The 22,356-nt window shown below is 47.5% G+C and overlaps 2 protein-coding genes across 12 annotated transcripts in view; one reads left to right on the forward strand and one right to left on the reverse strand.

Annotated features, from left to right (window-relative positions):
• Nucleotides 1-1,640: 1,640 nt before the first annotated feature.
• RIOX1 (ribosomal oxygenase 1) lies at nt 1,641-5,810 on the reverse strand. The gene has a single exon (XM_087746793.1). It carries the CDS (start codon nt 3,441-3,443, stop codon nt 1,677-1,679), a length of 1,767 nt encoding a protein of 588 aa, XP_087602919.1. The 5' UTR covers nt 3,444-5,810; the 3' UTR covers nt 1,641-1,676.
• Nucleotides 5,811-11,174: 5,364 nt separating this feature from the next.
• The window catches only part of NUMB (NUMB endocytic adaptor protein), a 100,155-nt gene continuing 88,973 nt past the window's right edge, over nt 11,175-22,356 (forward strand). For 10 of the 11 annotated variants that reach the window (XM_087746371.1, XM_087746380.1, XM_087746376.1 and 7 more), the window contains exon 1: nt 11,175-11,274. The gene's annotated coding sequence lies outside the window, so the exon portion shown is untranslated. Of the gene's footprint in view, nt 11,275-11,633; nt 12,234-22,356 lie in introns of those variants that run through there. The other variant, XM_087746374.1, reaches the window with a different exon arrangement.

Raw genomic sequence — 22,356 nt, forward strand, 5'->3', positions numbered from 1 at the left:
GATGGGAGAAGCCCCTGCTTGGAGGCTGCTGATCTGTGTGTGGGTATGGGAAATTCTGACTGCTATGAAACATTATGAAATCAAGCAATTGCCTGTTTTCTCTTTATCAGCACCATTGCACTATAAAATCATCAGTACCCAAGAAGGGTGCCTTTGGATCCAATATTATAAAAAGCCATAGAATATATATGCTCCATATAAGCACTCTAATTTAAGACACCTCAGAAATCAAGGGAATTGGGTGAACTTAGTTTTGACCCATCTCTTTGTACTTGATTGCACACATACTACAGAGACCATGAAAGCAATGTCTGTGTCGTTAATTTAATGCAAATGGCTTTCTTTTCTAAATTTTGCAAAAGATGCCATCTGCTTTTGGCCAAGCTACATAGTTTTCCTTGCTAGCCATTGTCTGTAAAATAAGGGTAATCAATCATAGTTTTTTACCTTGCCTTGGGCTGCAAACTGAAAAGTATTGATACTTAAGAAATACAGAGATCTTCAGTGCTGGAGGACATTAGAGAAGGATGAAGTATTGCTATTGCGAGTGCATTATTATGCATTCCATATTCCATTATTATTATTACAAATTCAAACATGTATGGAAAATGCATTCCTATTTTTATATAGGGAACAAAGCACGGAGCCGATAAATTGCTTTCTTATTCTGAAACTGAGAGATCAGTTTGTCACGAGGTCTGAAATCCTCCAGCACATTTAGGCACCTCACCGTTTTTCTCAGTGGAAGTCAGTGCAGCGATGCTGAAGAGAAGACCACGGCGCATTGTGGCAAAGGTATCTGAGGCTTGTCAGTATTTACGGGAACTGGCCACACGGCCGAGCGTGTATTCAGGTGAGTTGCTAGGTGTTGGTATGGAACTTTTTGCACCCAGCATGAAAATGCCCGTATTACAGGGTGCCCCGTTTGCCATGAAAGGACCAATAATTTCCTCGCTAGGGGCTGCTGTGGGAAAACCAGTGGGGGAGGTTATTCTATCACTAAGACAGCTTGCAATTATCAGACTGAAAGAGACAGACCCTGAAGCATTTCAAATGCAGCAGCTCACGTTTGCATGAGAACGTCTTGCTGCGCTGTTCGATAAGGCCAGGGCCATGCAGGTGGCGTAATCACTGGCACTGAGCGGGAGCTGCCCGTGGGCTCCCCTGTTAGGGAGGGTTGGCTGAGTTTTTCCTGTGGCCAAGGCATCTGTGCAGCACAGCGCAGGCCTGAAGGCCACGCGGTATGTGCAGCACAGCACAGCACAAGCACAAGGAACGCTGACCATCACCAAATTTGCCTGTGAGTAGTGAGGGGACTTCCCACAGTAAGGCAGGCTGCTTTAAAAACCGTGTGAACACACAGATGATTTACAGACTGCAAGAAAGTTCACTAGCTTCCTGAAGTTACCTAGGGTGTAGTAATATGGCTGGTGAAAGGAAAAAATAAAAAATTAAGCACTTCCTTTCTCTGGTCACTCAGCCATGCAGAATCGCTCCTAGAGTGGACACCCTTTTTAATCAGAACATTTGATTTCTCTACCCACTCCAAAGCCCTTCTGCCCCCAGACGAGATACCATGATCTGGACTGCTGATTCACAGCTAGCAGGGCTAAGGCGAGAACAAGACAGAACACTTTCTAAACAAATGTATGTTTATTTTGTTTCAAAAATAAGAGTTACACTTGCACCAGAGGCTTCTTCGTAGTCAGAATGCCCTTCTCAAACAGGAGCGTGGCTAGAGAAATCTTGTCCTCCAGGGTTTCACATGGAAGGGTATCCACACGGACGTGGTTTGGATAGGAAGACAGGAGAAATTCGATACTGTCTGTATACTCGGGATCTATCTCAAGGAACTTGGGTTCTTCCTTGTGATACACTCTTGAGTTTTCTGTCGTGTAATACAGCATCACACCTGCTTCTTCATTACACAATCTAACGATGCCATGGCGGAGGAGACGTACTTCTGTGTCTTTTGTTATCAGTATATCGACGTTGCGGGGGCCTCCATCTTGCCACCGGGCCGGGAAGCCATACATACTCTGCGCCTTTTCACTTTGCGTAAGCACTGGGGGGAGACAGTCATGAAGAAACGACTTGGCTCTCTGATCCACAGCAGCATCAATGGGTGCATAGTTGACAAGTTTCCTTATCAGGCTCTGCACCTTCTCCATAAACGCCGTTCGGCGAGCGTCGACTGCGTCCGAGTTGGCGACCCCCATGTACTGTAGGTAGTCCATGGGAAGCCCTTGCCGGTACTCCACGTCCTCCTCCAGGGCCATCTGCAGGGCAGCCGGGAGGAGCTTCTCCAGGAGGTCCCCCCAGGAGTTCCTCTGATAGGAAGACACCGTGATGTGGAGCGAGTGCGCGTCAGGGAGACAGTCGCCCTGGTGGATAAAGCCGCGGGGGAAGTACAGCAGGTCCCCGGCCTCCAGCACCGTCTCCAGCACGGGCTCGCCGAGCTCAGCCTGCGTGAGGTTTGCACTGGAGAACTGGGGCAGCACCTCGGCATCCGTCCGGGGGCTGTAGACGCGCCAGTGCTTCTTCCCCTCCAGCTGCAGCACGAAGGCCTCGATGTCATCGTAGTGGGGGGCGAAGCCCTGCGTCCCAGGTGGCGTGAGGTACGTGTTGGCCCCCGCCATGCTGCCGAAGTGCTCCTGCAGGATGGAGAGCAGCTGCCAGACGGTGGGGGAGAAGGCCTGGGGGCTGAGGAGCCGCAGGGAGCAGCCGTTCTGGTAGAAGTCCCAGACGACGGCAGGCAGGGCCCGGCCGGATGGGTTGTGCGTCTCCCGCACGCCCTCGGCGTAGCTGGTCACGTCCAGGTGGGTCCCGAAGTGCACCTCGCCGCCTCGCAGGGCGGCGTCGAAGTCGGCGGTGGAGAAGAGCCCCGCGTAGTAGCCGGGGTCGCCCCGCCGCACCAGCAGCGGGGCCCGCTCCCAGTGCCGCCCCAGGAACTCCCCCGGCGCCACCGGCGCCACCAGCCAGCGGAACAGCTCGGCCGCCCGCTGCCGGCTGTCCTCCACCCGCCCCAGCCGCCGCAGCAGCCCCGCCACGCCGCCGCCGCCGCCCTCTCCCGCCGGCCGCGGGCCGCCCGGCCTCTCTTCGGGGTCGACGGGCCTCTTCGCTTCGGGGTCGACGGGCCGCTTCGCTTCGGGGCCGCCGGGCCGCTTCGCTTCGGGGCCGCCGGCCGGCGCCTTGGCCCGCTCCACGCGGCCGGGGGTCGCGGCGGCGCTTGGCGGCGGCGGCGGGGCCTCCGGCTCCGGGCCGCCGCTTCCCGCCCCGCCGCGCCTCGGCCGCGCTCTGGCCCGCTTGCCTCCCGCCGGCAGCGGCGTCCCCCGGCGGCGCCGCTCCAGCCGCCCGGCCCCCGCCGCCCGCCGGTACACCGAGAGCGCCGAGAGCCGCCCCAGCCGCCGCCGCTGCTGCTCCTCCGCGCCGCCCGCCGCCATGGCCGCCCGCCCCGCCCCGCCGGGCCGCTCCGCGCCGCGCCGCGCCGCTTCCGCCGGGGCCTTGGCGTGCGGGGGCAGCCGGGAGCGGCCCGGGCGCCGGGTCCGCGGGGAGGTGGGCCGCGGGTGGAAAGCCCCCACGTCCGCCCGCGGGAGGAAGCGTTAAACGTGTGCTTGTGGTGCTGCGCAGGCCGGAGCGCCTCCCGCTTCGTCATCGTGCCCACCTACAGTGTACCGGGCTTGCTGCCTGTCCCCCGCCCCGCAACAGGAGAGGTGAGGCCGCCCCGCTAGGAGCGAATGCGGGTCTGTCTGCGCCCTGCCTGGAGGGCGTCGTGCTCCAAGTGCGCCCCGAGCACCTGCAGAAAAGATTTTTTTCCCGAAGGCGTACCGTAAGGACATGCTTTTAAAAGGACGGCATGCAATTACTGTGCAGCCTAATGAGGTGAGATGAGGTGAGACCTATTTCATAAGGTTCCGTTGCGCAAGGAATAGAAATCCAGGCGGGACGGAGCCTAGTTCTGGCGTGCCATCCCTCCCCTTTCTTGTGCTTCCGACGGAGATGGCCGGTGAAAGGCTGTGTCCTCTCGAAGGATCCCGAAACCCAAAAGGCTGTCATGTCATGTAGTGGGTGTTTTGTTTTTTGCCAAATCCACCAACTGCCGAATAACGCGGGCAGGCCGGCGTTCTCTCCCTGTCTCCCTCCTCGGCCTGAAGCTTCCCAGGAGGAGGCCGTCAGTGGCGCTGCAGGTACCCGGGCAGCCCGAGGGCTGCTCTGCGCTTCCAGAGCCTGCAGCTTCCCCACAGAAAGCTTTGCTGGAGGGGAGAGGACAGAGCAGCAAGGCTCAGCTCCTGGCAAATGTGAAGACCTGTAGGGGTTTGTATCATCAGGCCGTGCTGACGTTTTAATGGTCAAGAACAAGCTTGAGTACAAGAAATGCACTATGGAGTACTTCTGTGAGAAAAATCTTTGATGGACTCCGATAATTGACGGGAATGGATTTTGCATGAGAATTTCATCTGCAGAGGCTGCTGTGAGTCTAAAGCATGTAATTGGAGCAATTACCCGAGGGTGCCAGGCACCCTCTGGTTCACAAGGGTGTTATCAGCCCCTCACAGGTAGGAGTACAGGCTTCACACAAGACATTAAACAAGCAGCTAACCTCCACAAGGCGTGTGCAGATCTGTTGCGTGGGGCACTTAGCGCACCAGGCCTAGGATACACAGCTGAAAAGTGAATTTCAACCTCTCTTAACTTTCCCATTGCCAGGGTTTCAACCCAGATCTACATTTCAATTTTGCCAGAATTCAGGAGCAGAAATCATTAGTTAGGCCTAATGAGGATGAGGTCAGCTGTTAAGTCTGAATTCTAGAAGAGATGCAGCATCCTAAAGGTTTAAGAATCGTTGGATTGCCTTAAAAAGACCTCACAAATCAGCCTCACGTCCCGTCACTGTGCTGTAAGCGGCCAAGACCCATTTTGTACATATGCAATAACAACTATTTTTGTTTTGGAGGTGTTTTGCTGATGGGCTTCTGCCGGTACAGCCTTTGCAGCCAAAGCTGTGGGAAGAGCGGCAGCAGCAGAAAATCGTCCTGTTTGTACCACGATGGTTTTGGCTAAAGGAGCCGGATTTTAGGGGGGCGTAGGCACCCCTTTTGCCTCCGGTTTAAGGCCTTGAACGTTTTCGGCTTTGCCAGCAGGTGGCAGAGGCCGACCAGCGCTCCGCACCCCTGCGCTGGGAAACACGCGTGGAAGGGGACCTACCGCGTTTTCCTGGCAAGATGACTGGCGTGGATGGGGTTTAAAAGGAGAAGGAAGGGCAAGCAGCCTGTGCCTGCGTGTGTAGACTGGAAGAGAAGGAAAGGGTGAACTCTGTATTTCAAGCCATTCTTTGTTTTCCCAAGGTTAAGCCCTGCTTACCAGAATAATCTTATCAGCTGAAACCGTTTCAACAGAACTGGGCCCTTAAAAAAAACGAGATGCAGGGGCTTTGAAATATGGTAGAAGTTAGGCTATTGTATGCTTTAATTATACATAAGCATGGCTAAATAGGCTTGGGGGGGAAAGACCTTTGAAAAACCTGGTCGTCTGGGTTGTTATTTGTGCTACTGTTTAATTTACCCGAGTGCAACTGATTCTTCTCAGAAGCAGCTGGGCACTGTACGCAGAGCCTGACCTGAGTTACACCAGAATATCGGTAATGACTGCAGCAAAGGTATCCTGGATGTTTACCGGTACGCCAGGTTCAAAGTCTCATTCGAGGGCTCTGATCTTTGTACGGATGTCACTTTCTACAGCCGAGAGACACAGGATCGACACTGGATTTTTTTTTTTTTTTGATGTATAACAAAGTCTCAGAGTGAAGGACACGGTGGAAAATAATGGTGGTGAAATCTCTGTAACAATAAAATGTTTCTTTTGACAATTTAGCCTTTCTAATAGTAAATGCTTTCAAGATTAAAGAATGTTGCTATTTTCCTGCGCGACACAAGAAAGGGTTTTGACCCAAGGCAAAAAGAGAGAGCTTCAGTATCACTTACAGAGTACTCGGATGGTTGTCTAGGAATAGCCACAAGGTCTACATGCTGTTTTCATTCATTGTCTAATATTTCAAGGGAATTTGTCGTGAAGAAAGAACAGTGTCACGTACAGCTTATTAAATAAACAAAAGGAAAGTAGCACAGATCTCTGAATGATTAGGTGGTCCCCAGCTGCTGCTCACATAGACAGAGTAGCAACTGGAGGCTCAATTAAATTTCTTAATTAGAATTTAGCACAAAGTTACTCAGATTTTATGAGCATATAAGCTGCATTGCCAAGAGCCACACACATTTTATTTAAGAGGACATAAAAAATGTGGTGAGTACAACTTATTAAAGAGCCACAAGTGACTTCAAAAGAAGTAAGTAAACGGCACGTCAAAGAGATGTAGAGTTCATTTGATATTTTAACCTTATGCCATTCCCTGTGCAAATAATGGAAATCTCGAGTTTAAAGAGCAGTTTGGATAAGGCCTGATCCTGCAAAGCTATGAGCAGTCTTCACTAATGAGTGGAAAGGACAAAATCCTTCACAATTCTCTGCGTATTGGATACTCAGTTGTTCACCGCCATGCAAACGGCCCAGTACTTTCTCTGTGTTCCCGGCAAACCGTTAATGTAAACCAGTCACTTTTAGAAAGTTAAACTCAGTTTAATCCTTTTTCTCATTATTACTTTGCTGGCAACCTTCCTTTTGCACTGTCAGTTTTGTTCTCATGCCAAAAGCAATACCCAGTAAGGAAAAAGGGCACTTCGAGCCTTCCCTAGCGGGTTTCCTTAGCTAGAGCCCTGACAATCTCATACAGCCTAGTGACATCCAGTATGTCATCGCTGGAAGGACACTGGGCTGGATTGTGAAGCCCGCTCCTCGTTGTGAAAGCCATAAAGTGCACTGCCAGATAACAAGACTAAAAGCTAATTCAGGAACTGTTTCTCAAGAGCTATCCGCTGGCCCCCCTCATCAGAGTGAATGCACTCACTCACTGAAGCATCTCTTGGCAGAGATTTTGGCCGCTCTCCAGCTGTTTCTCTCTTCTCAGGGATTTTCTTATTCAGTGGCTGGTTGTGGTCTTTAATCCTGGTTATCTCGTACACAGCCCCACTGAGAAAAGAAGCCTTCCCTGGCATGGAACAGTCCAATTAAAACAAACTTATAAAAATAATAATTACAAGGTCCAGTCCTCCCTATTAAATTATCTTTTTGGAGGGATTTGGAAGCACAGACATTTTCTCTTGTCCTGTGTGACACTAAAATACATACTTTGTAAGTTAAAGCTGAATTGACATAACGTATTTGAGTAGGACCCTCGACTGAGCTTACCCCCTTGATGGGGCATGCATACTTTGAAAGGATTTTGAAATAATTTTATGAGGGTTTTTGTGCTCTTAATAGATGCCATCTAGCATTTGGTAGCATTGAGCAGATGCCATCTGCAGTGACTCCGTAGGCAGTGACTAAACAGAAAGCTGCAGAGTCCAAGGCTCCGGTTTTGTTGCTTTTCAGCAGAAGGAGAGAAGTGAATGGCCATGAGGGGAAAATCCCCATCCTAAAATGAAAGCAAAGAGAACCTGAATGAAGTATTTGCCCTGTAGGATTAATCACATCTAGACAATCGAGACAGAAGGTATAGTCAAGCTCTTCCTGCACGCATCGCGTATCTTGTGCTAGAGAATATTCTTTTGTCCAGACCGTGGCTCTTGACAAGCTGTTTGGGTGATGCTTTTCCATGGAAGAAAGATTTGAAAGGATTCTTGCTATTCACATCCTTTCTGTATTAATGATGGCAACTGCATAGCTTTGCATATACATAAATAAATATATTTATGCCCACTATTTCAAAATGAACATAACAGCCGTGCTAACATAGAGCAGCACCGCTCAACATTTGCTTCTTCTGTAAGTTTCTCCTTTTCAGAAGCCTTGCAAAAAGACTTTACCTTTCATTTCCCGTAAAAGCTGCCTATACTGAAGTTTTTCTGAAGCACTCTGAAATGGCTCGCTCACCTCTGATGCAGCGCTACCAAGATGGAAATATCGTGCAAACAGGATGTCTGGGTTTAGCAACCATATTGTTCAGGTCTGCTCAGAGCATGGCAGGAGAAAGCCCACGTAGTACTTGGGTATTTGTTTCCTGTGGCAGATTTGTGTTGCTACTAGACAATATGGCACCTTCTAGAAGTATTTTTGAACATTTTCAGTGCTCATCCACACACACAGGCTCCCACTCTTTTACCTATATTGTCAAAAAGATGGAATTCCTCTTGGGCGAGCACAGTTATGCTTATGTTGTAGTATTTATACCGGTATGGCTTGTTCCTAGAAGGGATAATATTACGGTGTGATTCGAGAAGGGAGATTTAATCACTGACATTGTTTTAGATAGCCAATAGGGGAGAATGATGTTAAGCCTCCGGGTATCTGCAATGAGGATATGGAGTTTGCATTATCACGAGCGTGTGTGTAATATACTCTCAGGTCCTTAGGGGATAGCGTACTACCCTGCCGTCCCACCGAGACCGGGAGCGATCTCGGCTAGAAAGGCACCGCTGACAGCAGTAAGTGGGCATGCCAGGAACAGCCAAGTCCATATTAATCCTGCATATTACCCACAGAAGGCTGCTCTCAATCTTAAAGAAAAGAGGAAATTGGGTTGGATTTCTTGGGAATGCTATGAAGTCTCTCCCAATTCTTTGTTATCCATAAGGATTAAAGCACCTTGAAGCCTTCCTTCCAGTATCGGGCCTTGGAGAATTAACTTCCCCCCTCGCATGGAAACTCTCTGTGGGAGGACTGACTACGCAGAACGTGACTGGGACCCGCAGCGCAGCACTGCGAATGTGCAGTTGCTCCCTTAGATGCTCAGCTTGTCCAGCTAGGTGACCTCTAGGGTCATCTTCCTTTCCTTTCCCACCACAGCCCCCTTTCCCTTCGGTCGCCAATGACTGTATGGGCAGGTCAAGTTAGGGAGAGATACAAACAGCCGAGTGCAGAACCAGTAATGGCAACAAATCAATTTAACTGTAATAAATATTTGTAAAAGTATATGTAGCTGAAGCATACATTAGAACTTTATTTACAATAGCCTGTCCCAGCCTTTTCCTTGCCAGCCCTCAAATACTTTTCATTTGGAAGTAGAGCATCTATGTAATAGGGGAACTGTTCCTTAGAAAGTAAGGTTTAGGGCACCATGTTTTATAAAAATTTGTGTCAGAAATCCACAGACTGTGAATAAGATGAAGAGTTACCCCAAAGCTACTGGGAATGCAACATTTTAAGAGCTATGCCAGGTCAGGAATGTTTTCATAAAATCAGAAGACAACTCAGGACTGGTAGAAATGTCTCCTCTGTCTAGTCGGTTTGGAACATGTTTGGCTCAAACATAGCTGTGTCGTGCTGCTGGCTGAGAGCAGCAGTCTGAAAGTAATTGAGAAGCAACTGTGAGAGGGAAGGCAGCTCTCTGCTTTGGTTTTGCTTTCCAAGCAGAGGGATATGCAAAAAGATGTAAGGGGGGGGGGGGGGGGAAGGTATCTTCTTAATTTAATTTGTGAACAAGGGATGATTTGGCAGTCAGAGCATCAGTCTGAAACTCAGTCAGTGTCACGCTCATACTTCTGCCTGAGCACCTCCTATGTGAACTTGGTGAATGATTTTTGCACACGATGTTCTGAAATCCGCACTGATTTCAGTTGCTTTATTTTCTGGATGTTTGCCAGTTAACATTAAGGCCCATGTTCTTTGTTGCTCTGTTTCTTTGCTTGATTCAGAAACAAAGAGGAATAAGGGGGATGGTGCATGCAGGGAGAAGATAATGATGCAGAGAAACCTCATGTAATCTTTGCATTTCAATTTCCTGAGGTTTTGTTTTGTTTTTTGCAGCTGAATGCTCTGGGAACTGTTCTGGCTTGCATTTTGGATGAAGTAGCTGCTTGAAAGTCTGGTGAGAGGAGGCAGCTGTTGGAAGTACGCGTCGTGGGTAAGGCGCTGGGGCCAAGCCCCGTTCACGCCGTCAGGCGGGTGCTGCGCAGGGAGGACTCCCCTGGGTAACTTCCCTCTGAAGCGCAGCCTCCGGGCTGAATCCAGCACCGGGTACTGCCCCCGCTTGGGATATGGAGGCACGCTTGTGCTTCTTGGGCCGAAGGGAGGAAACCCGAGAGTTTGGATCTCCGAAAGTCCCAGTCATGGAGGGCAACGCGCGGCAGGCAGGAGCCCGCTCACGTTTCCCCTGCAAACCCAGCCTCTAGCTGATGGAGGACGTTACGTGCGCTATTTGTGGAGAACGGGCATCAGCAGCACGTTTCCCCGCAGCCCCGGGGAAGGCGACGGTTATCACACACGGCTTATTGGGGGGAAGCCGAGGTGGCGCTGGGCCCCGCGGCTGGGCCTGCCGGAGCCATGCTCCTCGGCCGCCTCCTCCTCCTACGGCCAGTGCCGCCAGCCCACGCCGGGGCGGCTGCCCCTCCTGCGAGGGGCTCTCCCCGAGCTGCCACGGGGTCTCCCCGCTGGGGGAGAAGCCTCCACGGCGACACGTTTCGGGCAGGCGCCTGCCCCTGAGCTCTCCCCAGGGCAGGCCGTGGCGCGGGGCCCGCGGCCCGCGGCCCGCTCTGCTGGAGGGGGCCGGCCGCCCAGCCCCCCGCGCTCCAGAGCTCCGGAGAATGGAAGCCCCGAAGCGGGGTGGCTCTGCCCTGCGGCCCTGCCCGCCCAGAAGCCGCCACCCTGCTGGGAGGGAAGGAGGCCCACGGCAGAGCCGAACCGGAGACAGGCGGTGAACCGCTGTGCAGATCCCGCTCAGCGCCCCGCGGGAGGCCGGCCGGGGGCCCCCGGGAGCCGGCCGCGATGCTGCCCTCACCCCCTGGGGAGGGGCGGCGACCGCCCGCCTTCCCGCCGCGCAACCCAACTCTTCGCCGCGCCAACGCAGCCTAACACCGAGTGGGGAGACGGGTCCATCGCCGCAGCTGGCACCTCTGGCAACCTATCCTAGCGCGCTGCTCCGACCGCTTCAGCCAATCAGGAGCGGCAGCAAAAGAGTGGGGGCGCCAAAGCCCCGGCGTGAATAAAACACCCGGGACCCGTGGGCGGGGAGAGGCGGGGCCGGGGGTTTGACGAGCAGCTCCTCGCAGGAATCCAAAGGCCGGACGATGGGGCGGGCGGCCAATGGGCCGCCGGGATGGGCGTGGCGGGCGGCGGGGGCGGGAGTACTTGCCGGTGGGGCGGGGGGGGAGCGGCGGCGGCGGCGCTGCTCGGTGGCGACGGGCGGCTGAGGAGGCGCTGGAGGGAGGAGGCTGCGGGCAGCAGGTGAGCGCGGCCGGGCCGGGCGGCGGTGCGGGGCAGGGCCTTCGTCGCGGCAGGCGGGGGCCGGAGCCCTGGGCGGGTGTGGCGGGGGCGTGCGAGACCCGCGGGGCGCGGGGTGGTCCGGGCGCGGGGGGGGGCGGAGGAAGCCTGAGGGGGCCGGCGGGGGCGGGGGGCGGTGGTGCCCCGGGAAAGTGCGTGCGGGGGCCGGGGGAGAGGCAGGGGCGCCCTCCGGTCCCCGCCCCGGGAGAGCGGTGGGGTGGGCCCCGGCGCGATCCCCGGGGTGGGGCGGGGCGGGGGCCCGGCGCAGGTGGAGCCGGCGGGGGGCGGCCGCGGGGGCGAAGGCCCTGCGGGAGCACCGAGCCGCCGGCCCGGGGGAGCGACCCCCGGGGCGCTGCCGCTTCCTGGTCTCGCTCTCCTGGGGCCGCCGGTGCCTGCGGTCTCTCCTAGGCCTTGAATCCCGGCCAGGTTTCCGTCAGAGGGTCCCTCCGGCGCGGCCGCTCCCGGGCCGGCTGTCGCCGTGCGCGGCGCTTTGTATCGCCTCCCGCCCCTGCCTGCGGCCGCGGGAGCGAGCGGGAGGCGCCGGGGCTCCGGGAAGTTTGGGCTTCCCCTGAATCCTGCGCCTCGTCTCGGCCGGCGCTGGGGCGCTGTGAAGTTCGGGAGGCGTCGGGACGAGGCTCCGAGGCGGGGGCGCTGACGACCCGGTCTCGCAGCGGGAGCTACGGGGGACCGGGCCCCCGCGGGCAGCGGAACTCCCCGCGTCTCAGCCGGTCCGTGGCTCCGCCGGTGCCTTTCTGCCTGCGCCGCCGCCCGCCGGGCCGCACAAAGGACCGGGCGGCCGGGCTCAGCTCGTCCCGCGACGCGCAGGAGGGGTTGATGAGCAACAGCGTGCTAGGCGGAGGGCTGCCGGGTGCCCGGGCCAGCGCTGGCCACCGGCGAGCATCGCCTCGCTCCGTCTCCACTGGGTAATGAAGGGTTAAAGCGCAGCTTCTGTTTGGAATGCGCGTAACTCCTTTTTTTGCACTTATGGAGGTGCACAGTCTTCAAGAACGAAATGATGCATCCCTCAGAGGAGAGTTGATGCCTTGCAGCAGCTCCGCTCTGCGACCCTTTGGGTCCAGTAGATTTATGTAACCTGCTCCTTAATGGCTTATGAAATGATAAGGGAGCTTTTGGGGTTGGTTTCTGCGTGCTACTGTGTTTTCAAGGTGGTTGTCAGTGTTTCTTAATTCAGCTGTCCGGCATAGGAGATGCTTGTAACTGTTAACAGCGTCTGTCTGTACCGTCTAAGGGGTTTTGTTTTGCTTTGCTGTCTTGTTGTTTTGTATTTTTGATCTTCCTGCCTTTCCAGATAGGCTCCCTTATGAGGAGAGTGGGTAAAATGGAAGGCACAGTCATTCTGTTTGGCTACAGTCTTACTCGAGGTATGGCTTGTAGCAAAAAGTGTAAATATTTAAATGGATTTCTGACTCATCAGTTCTATTTGACTTATTGATCTATGGTTACCGCTAAAACGGTCTTTATGATTATGCAGAAGTTAATAGTTACCATAGAGAAACAGTATTGTTTTTCTGTTCATCAGTGTGTGTTTTCCATTTCTTCATCTCTTGGCAATTCTCTGTGGAAATGCTGCTTTTTTTTTTCCCCTTAGCAAAAATCTTACGGAAGAAATAAAAAATAATGTGAGCAAAGTCCAAAAAAATGAATTTGAGATGTGTTCATCCTTGCCTGTGATTCTTAAACTCTTTTGATAGCCTGAGTTATCTTACAGTAAACTCTTCTTAATCTGTAATTGAATAAGGTGTTGGTTTTAAGCCTTAGTGAAAACTCTGATTTGCAGAACCCTAAACATAACACATCAAAGAATTTTTTTCATAAAGTATACATATGAAATGCAATTCAAATCAGCTATTTAAACCCTTATTAGCAGAAAATTTATTTTTCAGCCTGGGAGTTACTTTCATGCATTTATTACTTCTCTTAAATGTGTGGAAACTGAAGGTGCATGTAAACTAGACAGTAGACAAGTTTGTTTATCTTCTTACCCTGGCATTGTGACACCCTCTGATTTTGTATTAGTAGCTGACAGCATTATGTGTTTAGGACAGAAAAACAAACAAACAAAAACACACACAAAAAAAGCCCCAAAACAAAAAACAAACCAACAAGGCACACTGGGCTCTTAAAACTCGCAAGGCTTCTAACTATTACATTTTGTAGTTTGATACAGCTGCTTGGTGTCAGAATGATCTGTAAGTACTTTTCTTTCCTACCATAATGAGCATGGTGGGATAAAAACTTTCTGAAATGACACTGGAAATCCTTGCAAAAGTGCTTGCCTCCCCAGGAACAGGGGCTATCAGGAAAACATACTGTTGTAGAGTTTTTATCCCGTGTTGGTAAGAGCTTGTTACGGCACCGTACAGGATTCTTGAATTCCACTTATAGCTGTTTTCATTCCACTAGTAACATTGGCGGAGCTGCGTAACATTGGAAAAAAATTAAATTGCCCTGATGGTATAGAAAAGTAAATCTTCTGCACTCTAGAAAAGATGTTTTCCAGAATCTCTCAGGTGAGAGATTCTCATGGCAGCCTAAGCTGGTGTAATTGCTGACTTCGGGGTCCTATCCTACCTATTCCACTCTGCTGACCTTGTTCTTGTTTTTGGGGAGGGGTCAAAGGTTATTTATATTCTTATTTATTTTGCCAGCTTATCAAGCAAGCTTGCTTTAAACTAACGTGAAATCATGGCCTTAGTCTTGCTTTTGGAGTTTATGTTCGTTAGTGAATATGTATTACAATTATAGATTACTTGCACAGTCCAGGAGTCTTAATTTTAATAAGTGACATTAGAGCATATTGCTTTGCTTTTTCTACAGAATACGAAGCGTAAACTTAATCAAGCTGCGACTTAATGTGTTCTCTCCAGTCATGTTACTCCATTACCACCAGAGCGGCTTTGATTTCTCTGGCAGTGCTTTCACCAAAAGGAGCTATTTTTCTGTCAGTCCTTCTTTGCTGATCCAGCTGAAAACAGCAGTACAGAAAAATGTTGAGCTTCAGTTGGATCAACTGCCTAAACTGGCTGATTTCATGGCTATGCAAATGTTACTGCTCACATAAGAGGACGAGGAGGCTGTGACCACTCTTTTCTGAAGCAGCTCTATTTTAGTTTTGCCTAAGCTTGTGAAGAAACTTGGCAGCTTAAACGGGGGCTGTGGTGGTCCTGCTTCCTTCTCGACTGTGCATCTTCCCCTGCTGTCATGGAAGCCTTTGTGGCTGCGAGTTAAGCAAAGTCAGGGAGTTAATCAGGCTGGTAATGAATTGCTTTTTTGCTTTGTTGGATTTTGGCTGGATCATGTTTCTGAACTGGCTGACCATCCAGGTCAGGGGGTGGGAATGGGACTTCCCGTTGAAGTGAATGAGATAGGGGGTGGGAGATCCGGCCATAGTAGCTCTGATTTAAATTTCCCTGAGCTTTTCTGGAACCGTACCTTTCCGTCAATGTGACCTGGGTTAACAAAGACCTATAGCAAACTGTTTTACGCTGGCTTGGCTGATAAAACCTCAAGTAAATTGGAGAGTGTTCTGCCGTTTTGTCTCAGCTGACACATTGATGTGGGTGGTAACTGCAGCGAGTGGAGGATGAGGAGCTAGGGATGGGCTAAGCGCAGTAACCTCAGACTGACACAGCTGTGTCTGGAAGAGGATTTGTTCTCATCTTAATTGTGGGATCCATCAAATACCCATTTTGAATACAGTGTACAGTTAAAGCAGAGGTTGCATCAGAAAGAAGAAAACCTTCATAACAAGCACGATCAGGAAGACTATTCCACTGTGCAGGAGGCAGTGGGTTTTTTTTTTTTCCCTTGTCATTTTTATTGACCGAGACTCACAAGCATTAATAGGCTGCCATCAGTCTAGAAGTGTAAATGGCATTGTGTCGTGTGTAGCTGCAGTTACACGTTCATCCAGAATCCTTTTCAGTGTGTTGTAGGAGGTACCTCTGTGAAAACTTGATTTGCTTTGTTCAGCATTTGTCCTTACAGAGTAATTCTTTGTAGAGTCCTGGTGTTCTGTAGTTATTGGATGTGATAGCTTAAAGAGGTTTCTGGGTGGTAATTTATGTGTCTTCTCTTTCTGCAGAGTTGTGACTGAAAGTGTGTCAGGACAAATGATTTGTGTGTGAGAAATTGGCTGAAAGAGGAATATGGATGCCAAAATGTAAAGGTGCTCTTGAGGAAAATGCGAAGCTGTTCATTTCAGAGTTTGGGGGTCAGAAACAAGCTCTTGGCTTCTTTGAGTGCTGAATCTGTAAGATATATGAGATTTTGCTGGTGGGTTTTGATACTGAAGCCAGAACCAAAGTTATTAGCCTTGTAAGTGAAACAGTGGTTTCAAATACAGTCTATGAAGATTTGGACCAACCTATTTGGAATTTTTTCTGGTTACCTTTCCATTTCTAGGAAACAACAGTGTGGAACTTCCTGGTGAATTGGATTGTAAATGGTACTCTTTAATCTTTATGTATACCAAGAGAGTTTATTAATCAGAGCTGCTTTCTGATCATTGGCCTGGGCTTCTTCACAGGGCACAGATCTAGGAGCTACAAGTACTACTGAGGCTATTAAGAAAAAACATACACTGGTGCACTTGGCCAGAACCACTCTTACTGTATGCTAACTGTTCTTAATCTGGATGTGATCACTTTTAATCAATTATTTTTGTAGGGAAAAAACTGCAAACCATAAGGGTCTCTTTCCTTCTACTTTTAATGTTGTTTAAACTTGATTAATGCAGTTCAAGCCTGTGTCGAGGCTCCACTCTCAGCAGTGAACTGATTTTACACTGTTAAAGAAGCTCGTTTCCGTAATCCACCAGGACTGGAGATACCTTGGCTTTTCCAAGGCTGTGCAGGTTTGCTGATGGGCACCACTGAACTCTCCTAGTTACTCAGTTTGCCTTGCAAGTGAATGCTTAGTGGCTGTTGAATGCTTGGGTCTTCAGTTAGCTGGTATCTTTGTGTGTCGATTTAAGATTTTTGAGTGAGGATAGTCTGCTTTCAAAGGCATTAATTCATCAACTGCTGAAGTAAAAATCTGTGGAGACAAGGGAATTTGTTCCCTGTATGGAGGAATGAAACAAATAGGAACTTGGTTCACAATTGATATAGGCTGGGTCTAACTTTTGTTTAGTAACTAATGGTAAAAGTGTTGGATTTGTATTTTTACTTTATATGCACACTATGAAGGAAAAGCAAGTATGTTCCTTCTAAATGTGTTTAAAAGTAATCTTCTAATTTTGTTCTTAGTTCTAGGAAAAAAAAAAATCTTGGTAGCACTAGACCAGTTTATGTGAAGCAAATAGCCAAATACCATAGTCCCAAGAAAATTAATTCCTGGCTTGGCTTTTTGCTCTAATATTTGTTTCTTACTCAAAATAATAACCTAATTTCTGTGGAAGATAATCAGTGGGTACCTCTTCTCATAAAAAGACAGTCGATACTCATTTGATTTGTATAGGTCGCTGTAACTGCAGGGCTACAGAGCCATACTGGCTGTGCTCTGGGAGTTGTGGCTGGCTCATGCCTCAGCAGTGGGATAGATGAATTTTGCAGCTTTTTCCACTGCTTTACTAATATGCCTTTATAAAGTATATACTTTTTTTTTTTAAGGCTGGCTATTTTGTTGTCAAAGTCTGCTTAACGTGATCTTTCTGCTGACTATTTTTCATTTACAGGAATGGGATGTGATGCTATTTCCAAAAAGCCTGTGAGGCTTAATCTGGTGTAAAAAGCCTGAGAAAGAATTTACCTGTCCTTAAGGTGGTACTAGTCAAGGTTTAGTGCTTTGTGCTGGGCCAGGGTTCCTGTGCCGGTTCTTCCTCTAGTCCCGATTGATGCAGACTCTGTGTTTATGTCGAGTCATTGCCTTTCAGGTTGAAACGTTTATCACCTTTGTGTCAAATTCCCTAACCGAGCCTGAAAAATATCATACATGAGAATTAGAGTGTCTGGTTAAAGGTCTTACGTAGACCAGGCTTTATAGGATTCAGTGGTTGTAATATTGGTTTTGCTTTTCATATTTTAGCAGATATTTACTGATATAATGGCATTTTGGGGTTTCTTTCCTTCCACTCCCCCCCCCCCCAGTGAATTATCGGTAGTCTAGTTAATAGTTAGAATTAATTGTACACTCTTGTATTAACAGGCCTTGAACGTTATCAGAGGTTAATTTAATATTAAGTGTTCAATTTTGTGTGTGTCTATAAATTTTGGTGTTTCCACATAGGTTACAGCGTGTACGTGAAAAACATCTCTTACGTAACGTGCTCTTTCTTTAACTGGATTTGCTATGGGGTGGCTTTGAAAGAGTGTCATGACATTTGTATACATATTTATTTACACATTAGGATTACTTGCTCTTTTTTAAATGACATGAATTCGTTTTTCAGAGGCAATTTGTTTGTTCAAAGTGCCTCTCAACCCTACCATGCATGGATTTTCATATGTAAAGAAAGTAGCCTGTAAAAAGCCACTCAGTCTTTGAGCAACTGGCAGCCCTGTGTATTTCTCTTAGCTCGGTAGCAGAAAGCCAGCCTCGTGCAAGGAAATGAAGGACTGCGATTCAATCGGCCTGTATCTTTTTGCCAGGATATTTACCAAGAGATTCTATAAAACAGTTGTTTTTGTAACAGCCTTTTCATAGTTGATTATATATTTTTTTCATCTAAGCTGTGTCTTGGATTTACTGTGTGCAACTGGCAAATAGAAGAGAGTCACTGAATGCTCAGTTGAACTCTCTGGCTGTGTTATGGTTAGGTGTGTCATGCTACTATTGGAATATGGATTGTTTATCATTTCATTTAAATGTCTGTAATGGCATTATGTGGCAGAATTTTTTTTTTTTCTTCAGGTTTTATTTTGTCTGGGCAAATTCTGACCTGCTAGCTTAGATGGCCTAGACACTCCTCCACCAGAATAATGAATGGGATGGTAACTAAGTTAACTAATTTCTGTGCTGCCTCCAGGAATAGCACAGTTAATTAAGATAATTTTTAGGTTTTCTCTTAGCCTTTTACCAACCTGGATACTTCATGCCTTGGATTTTCATAAGGAGTACTCAGTGTCTGTGAGTGTTATCCTCCAAATAAGGTCACTGTTATTTTTTTCTTCAATACTGCAATATAAATGTTCATAATTGTTCAAAGGCATTAAAAGAAAGCTTGTAAGATTGACTTGGCACAAACTTGAACAGCCAAAATATATAAATATTTCTCTGCTGTCTAGCAAAGTAGGGCACATCCCTTTAAAGACGTGTATGCATAGTACTATCTGAAAGTTTTCCTCACTCTTAGAAGTACAGAATTTGTGCCTCAGAAATGACCCTTTATGGCTTAAATGCACAATCTTAGTTAGCTGGTGATACAGACATAATACAGTTTCATGTCCATTACCTCACATTTCAGACATGGTCCTGTACTTCAGTTTTATTTTCAGTTGTAATCAGTTATTTTCTGTGTAATTAACTCTTACTTTGGACAGCATTTACTTTGTGTGCAAGAGTTTGTTCTCAAGGTAGTCATATCCAGAGTGTTTAGTATCTTGGCCCCTGCACAAACTGGGAACATAACGGGAACTAGAAAAAGTCAACATGGTTTTTCTGCCTACAGTATTTGTTGACTTTAAGCTAAGGACCCAATTCTGCAAATCTTACAGAGAAAACAATATTCATCATTCAAGTGGAAAAAAAAAAAAAAAGCATTAATCTCTTAACACATACTAATTTAACAACTGTTAAATTGCTGTTCTAGTACTGTAGATTTAGTTCTTCCTTTCTTCTGAGGCAGGCAGTGCTGAAGTAGAAATATAGATACACCAAATACAGTGAGGTCCTGTGAATTGTGGAGGTGTTCTACTTGTTTTGAAAGTCCTAAGGATGATAAAGAAGTTGATCAAAATAATTCTTTTTGAGGAAATCCAGGATGAAAATTTATCTGAGTCTGTCTTAATTTCCTTATTCCTCAATTTACTGTCTTAATTTCTTGTTAATGTACTGCAGTGCTTTGCTGTGAATGAGTATGGTCACTTGGTTGGAAAAAAACAGTTTTCCACAAAATGGCTTGCCTTCTCCTCTTGGATATTGTCTTGCACCTGCAGGAATTTGATTGATTTGACAGGTTATTACTCTCTTTCATCTCCTGCATTTCTGAAAAAATAGATATTCAGAGGTAAAACTTTTTGGAAATGTGATGTATCCTGGAATCGTCTGAGATGCTGGATCGTGACTTATCTCGAGGCTTGCCTGATGATGGGTAAACTTCTTGCACTTCTGAATTGCAGGTTAGCATCCCGGGACTGTTTGATTGTATATTCCTTTCTTGAAATGAATAAATGATAAAAATGATTTCTTTTTTCCAAGTTTGTTTTCAACAGGACCATTTCCCTGTTTCCACTTGTGCAAGCGCTAGCACTGGAGCTTTGGGTGGGGGAGAAAGAGCAGAGGGGCTGCGCTGTTGCTCAAAGGAAGTGACACGGATCCGGTGCATGTGGGTAATGATACTGTGAGCTAGTACATTTTGGAAGTGGTCCTGCCTGCCTCCCTCGCCCTCAAAAGGTCCCACCTGAGCTGAAGATTATGCATTCAGGAGCTCTTTCCCTGGAGTTTCTTCTAGAGGCATAAGTGATCTCTGCATAGGAGAGAGGCCGCCAATAACGTGGCACAGGTAACAATGGCTCCGTGCCTCTTCAGTAGAGAGGCATCTGTAGCTCTGGCTGTGTGAGCAGCCAACTGCTGATTGTCTTGCCATAGGATGTAGGTTTCAGAGACGAGAACGCATCTCAAATCCATCAGTGAGGGTAGATGTCCTCACTACGACCACATTGTCTTGGTGTCTGCTTCTAGTAGATGGCAAGATGTTATATGAACCAACTGGGTTCTGCTCGTTGCCTTAGCCCTTGCTCCACATACAGGGTATCACAATCCAGTGGCCAGAGTTAGTTCTGTCCCTTCACATAATAGCCCTAGAACTAGGGGTTTCTTCAAGTAAAGGCTGCGCAGCCCCCTAACCACAGGTAAATAGTAGTAATTGAATGGATGTCTTGCTTTTTACAGCATTAGATCAAGTGGGAAATGGAATCAACTGGTGTGGGCAAAATGTAGGCAAATGCTAAAATGGTTAATGAGGTGATTGTGAAGATACAGTTTATCTTGCTAATGATAATGTTACCCTACGGGGGGAAAAAAAAAAAAGTAGTCCCAAAATCTTCCTTCCTTCAGATTTTCTACAAAGACTGGAAAACTACTACTTTTGTGGAGCTAGGTTATGGGGTTGGGTTTTTTGTTCCTTTTTACACATTGTCTCTGGCTCCAGTTACATCTGAAAATGTACAAATATGCTTACTCCAGTCATCTTAATGTGGATTTTACATAAATGATTGCTTATTGTTCAGTTTACTGCCTCAGTGTTTGGTCTAGGTAAATTCTGCATAAGCTTCCTTTCATCTTTCAAAGATGGTCTTTTAAGTTTCTCATATGCGTCTTTCTGCTGAGAGACATATCAGATGTATAAAAACTGATTAGTTGCAACTACGTTTGCCTGTACCTTCATGAAATAGCTAATGATTTGTTGACTCATCTATTTGAGATGTCATTATGTCCGGTCTAGTTCTGTGCAGAGATGCTAGATCAATCTACTGTGAATTGCTGTCCCAGTTTCTTCTGTGGAAAGGGACTGGCATCTGCCAGTCTTGCATCATATCACCCTCAAATCCTGAGGACTGCTATTCTGTGGTAGGTGTAAAATGGCTATAGCCGTAGTATTTTGAAATTCAGATTAGAATTAATTCCATTTTCCAGGACTTGCCTTCAGATACACTTTGTGGCATTTGTGGATATTACCAGCAGTTCATGGCAGAAAATTGTGTTTTTACACTGCACTTTTCTTGGTTTACCATGTGGTGCAGCATTTTTGAGGCACGTATAGCTGGCAGGGCTCTAAACAATACTGGCTTAAAGCTGCAGGCCTAATTCTTGGGACATTCTGTTTTCAGAAACTGGGGAATGGTGCCAATGCAAAGAAATAGCTGGGAATTGCTTCTCTCAACGGCTGTTTACAGGGAACTGTGAATAGCCCTTCCACTCAGAACTTAATAGCTCTTAAGGTCTAAGCAAAGTAGTTTGTTGAATCCTGGTAATTCTTAGCTCTTGCTTCTTTTAGGCACGTCAGAATGATTGAAGACAATTATTAGTTTAGGGAAATAGCAAGGATGGTCCTGGTTTTTACTTTTTTTTGTTTAGTTTTTTTTTTCTCAGAAGCACCACATTAAGTGTTTTCATCTTTCAAAAACAAACAAATAGTAGTTGCCATGTCAGGTGTCATTAATGAGTACTTATTTAGCTTCAACAGGCTGTTAAAAAAAAAAAAAAAGTAATGTTCCCCAGGTAATCCTGGTATGGAGCGTACGAACATCAATCTCGTTTATGCTTAGGTGCTAAAGCAAGCCGCATTATTAAATTAGATATTGCATAATTTTATGTTTGCTTTGGGGACTTCATTTGCTGTTTTAAGTTTGGAACTGGGTTACAGAAGTTCCTGGGGTTTAATGCTAATTCTTCCTTTTCATGCATTTTAGAAGTTGTTTTTATTTTCCTGAAGATAGGAATTCATGTTCCTTATACCCCTCTCACAAGTCTTTAGTCCCAATAACATTTGTAAAGGACTTAACCAAGAGAACTGTCATTAATGTATATTATTTTCTTACAGTTATAATTTCCTAATGGAGTTGGGATCATTTAAGTTCAGACACGTGGAAAATGTGTGAGGTGGTTGCTGTTTATATTGTAACATATTTTATTACTCTGTCTTGTCCAAGGCAAAATTAGGGAAGTTCTTCACATCTATTTAAGGTTTTTATTACTCATCTTTCTGGGAATAGAAATATAGCTTACAGTTTATCTGAAAGGCGATCAGAATAGTTTAACGTGCTTAAAATTCTCCTTTATTTTGTAGTAAGTCGGTATCATTGTGTAGTGGTCTTTAAGCAGGTAGCAGAACGTTTCTTTAGCTGTGACTAATGGAACATTTGA

Source organism: Nipponia nippon, unplaced genomic scaffold (assembly GCF_047370975.1).
Source record: "Nipponia nippon isolate SJK-2023a ecotype South Korea unplaced genomic scaffold, ASM4737097v1 scaffold_10, whole genome shotgun sequence".
NCBI classification, from domain to species: Eukaryota; Metazoa; Chordata; class Aves; order Pelecaniformes; family Threskiornithidae; genus Nipponia; species Nipponia nippon.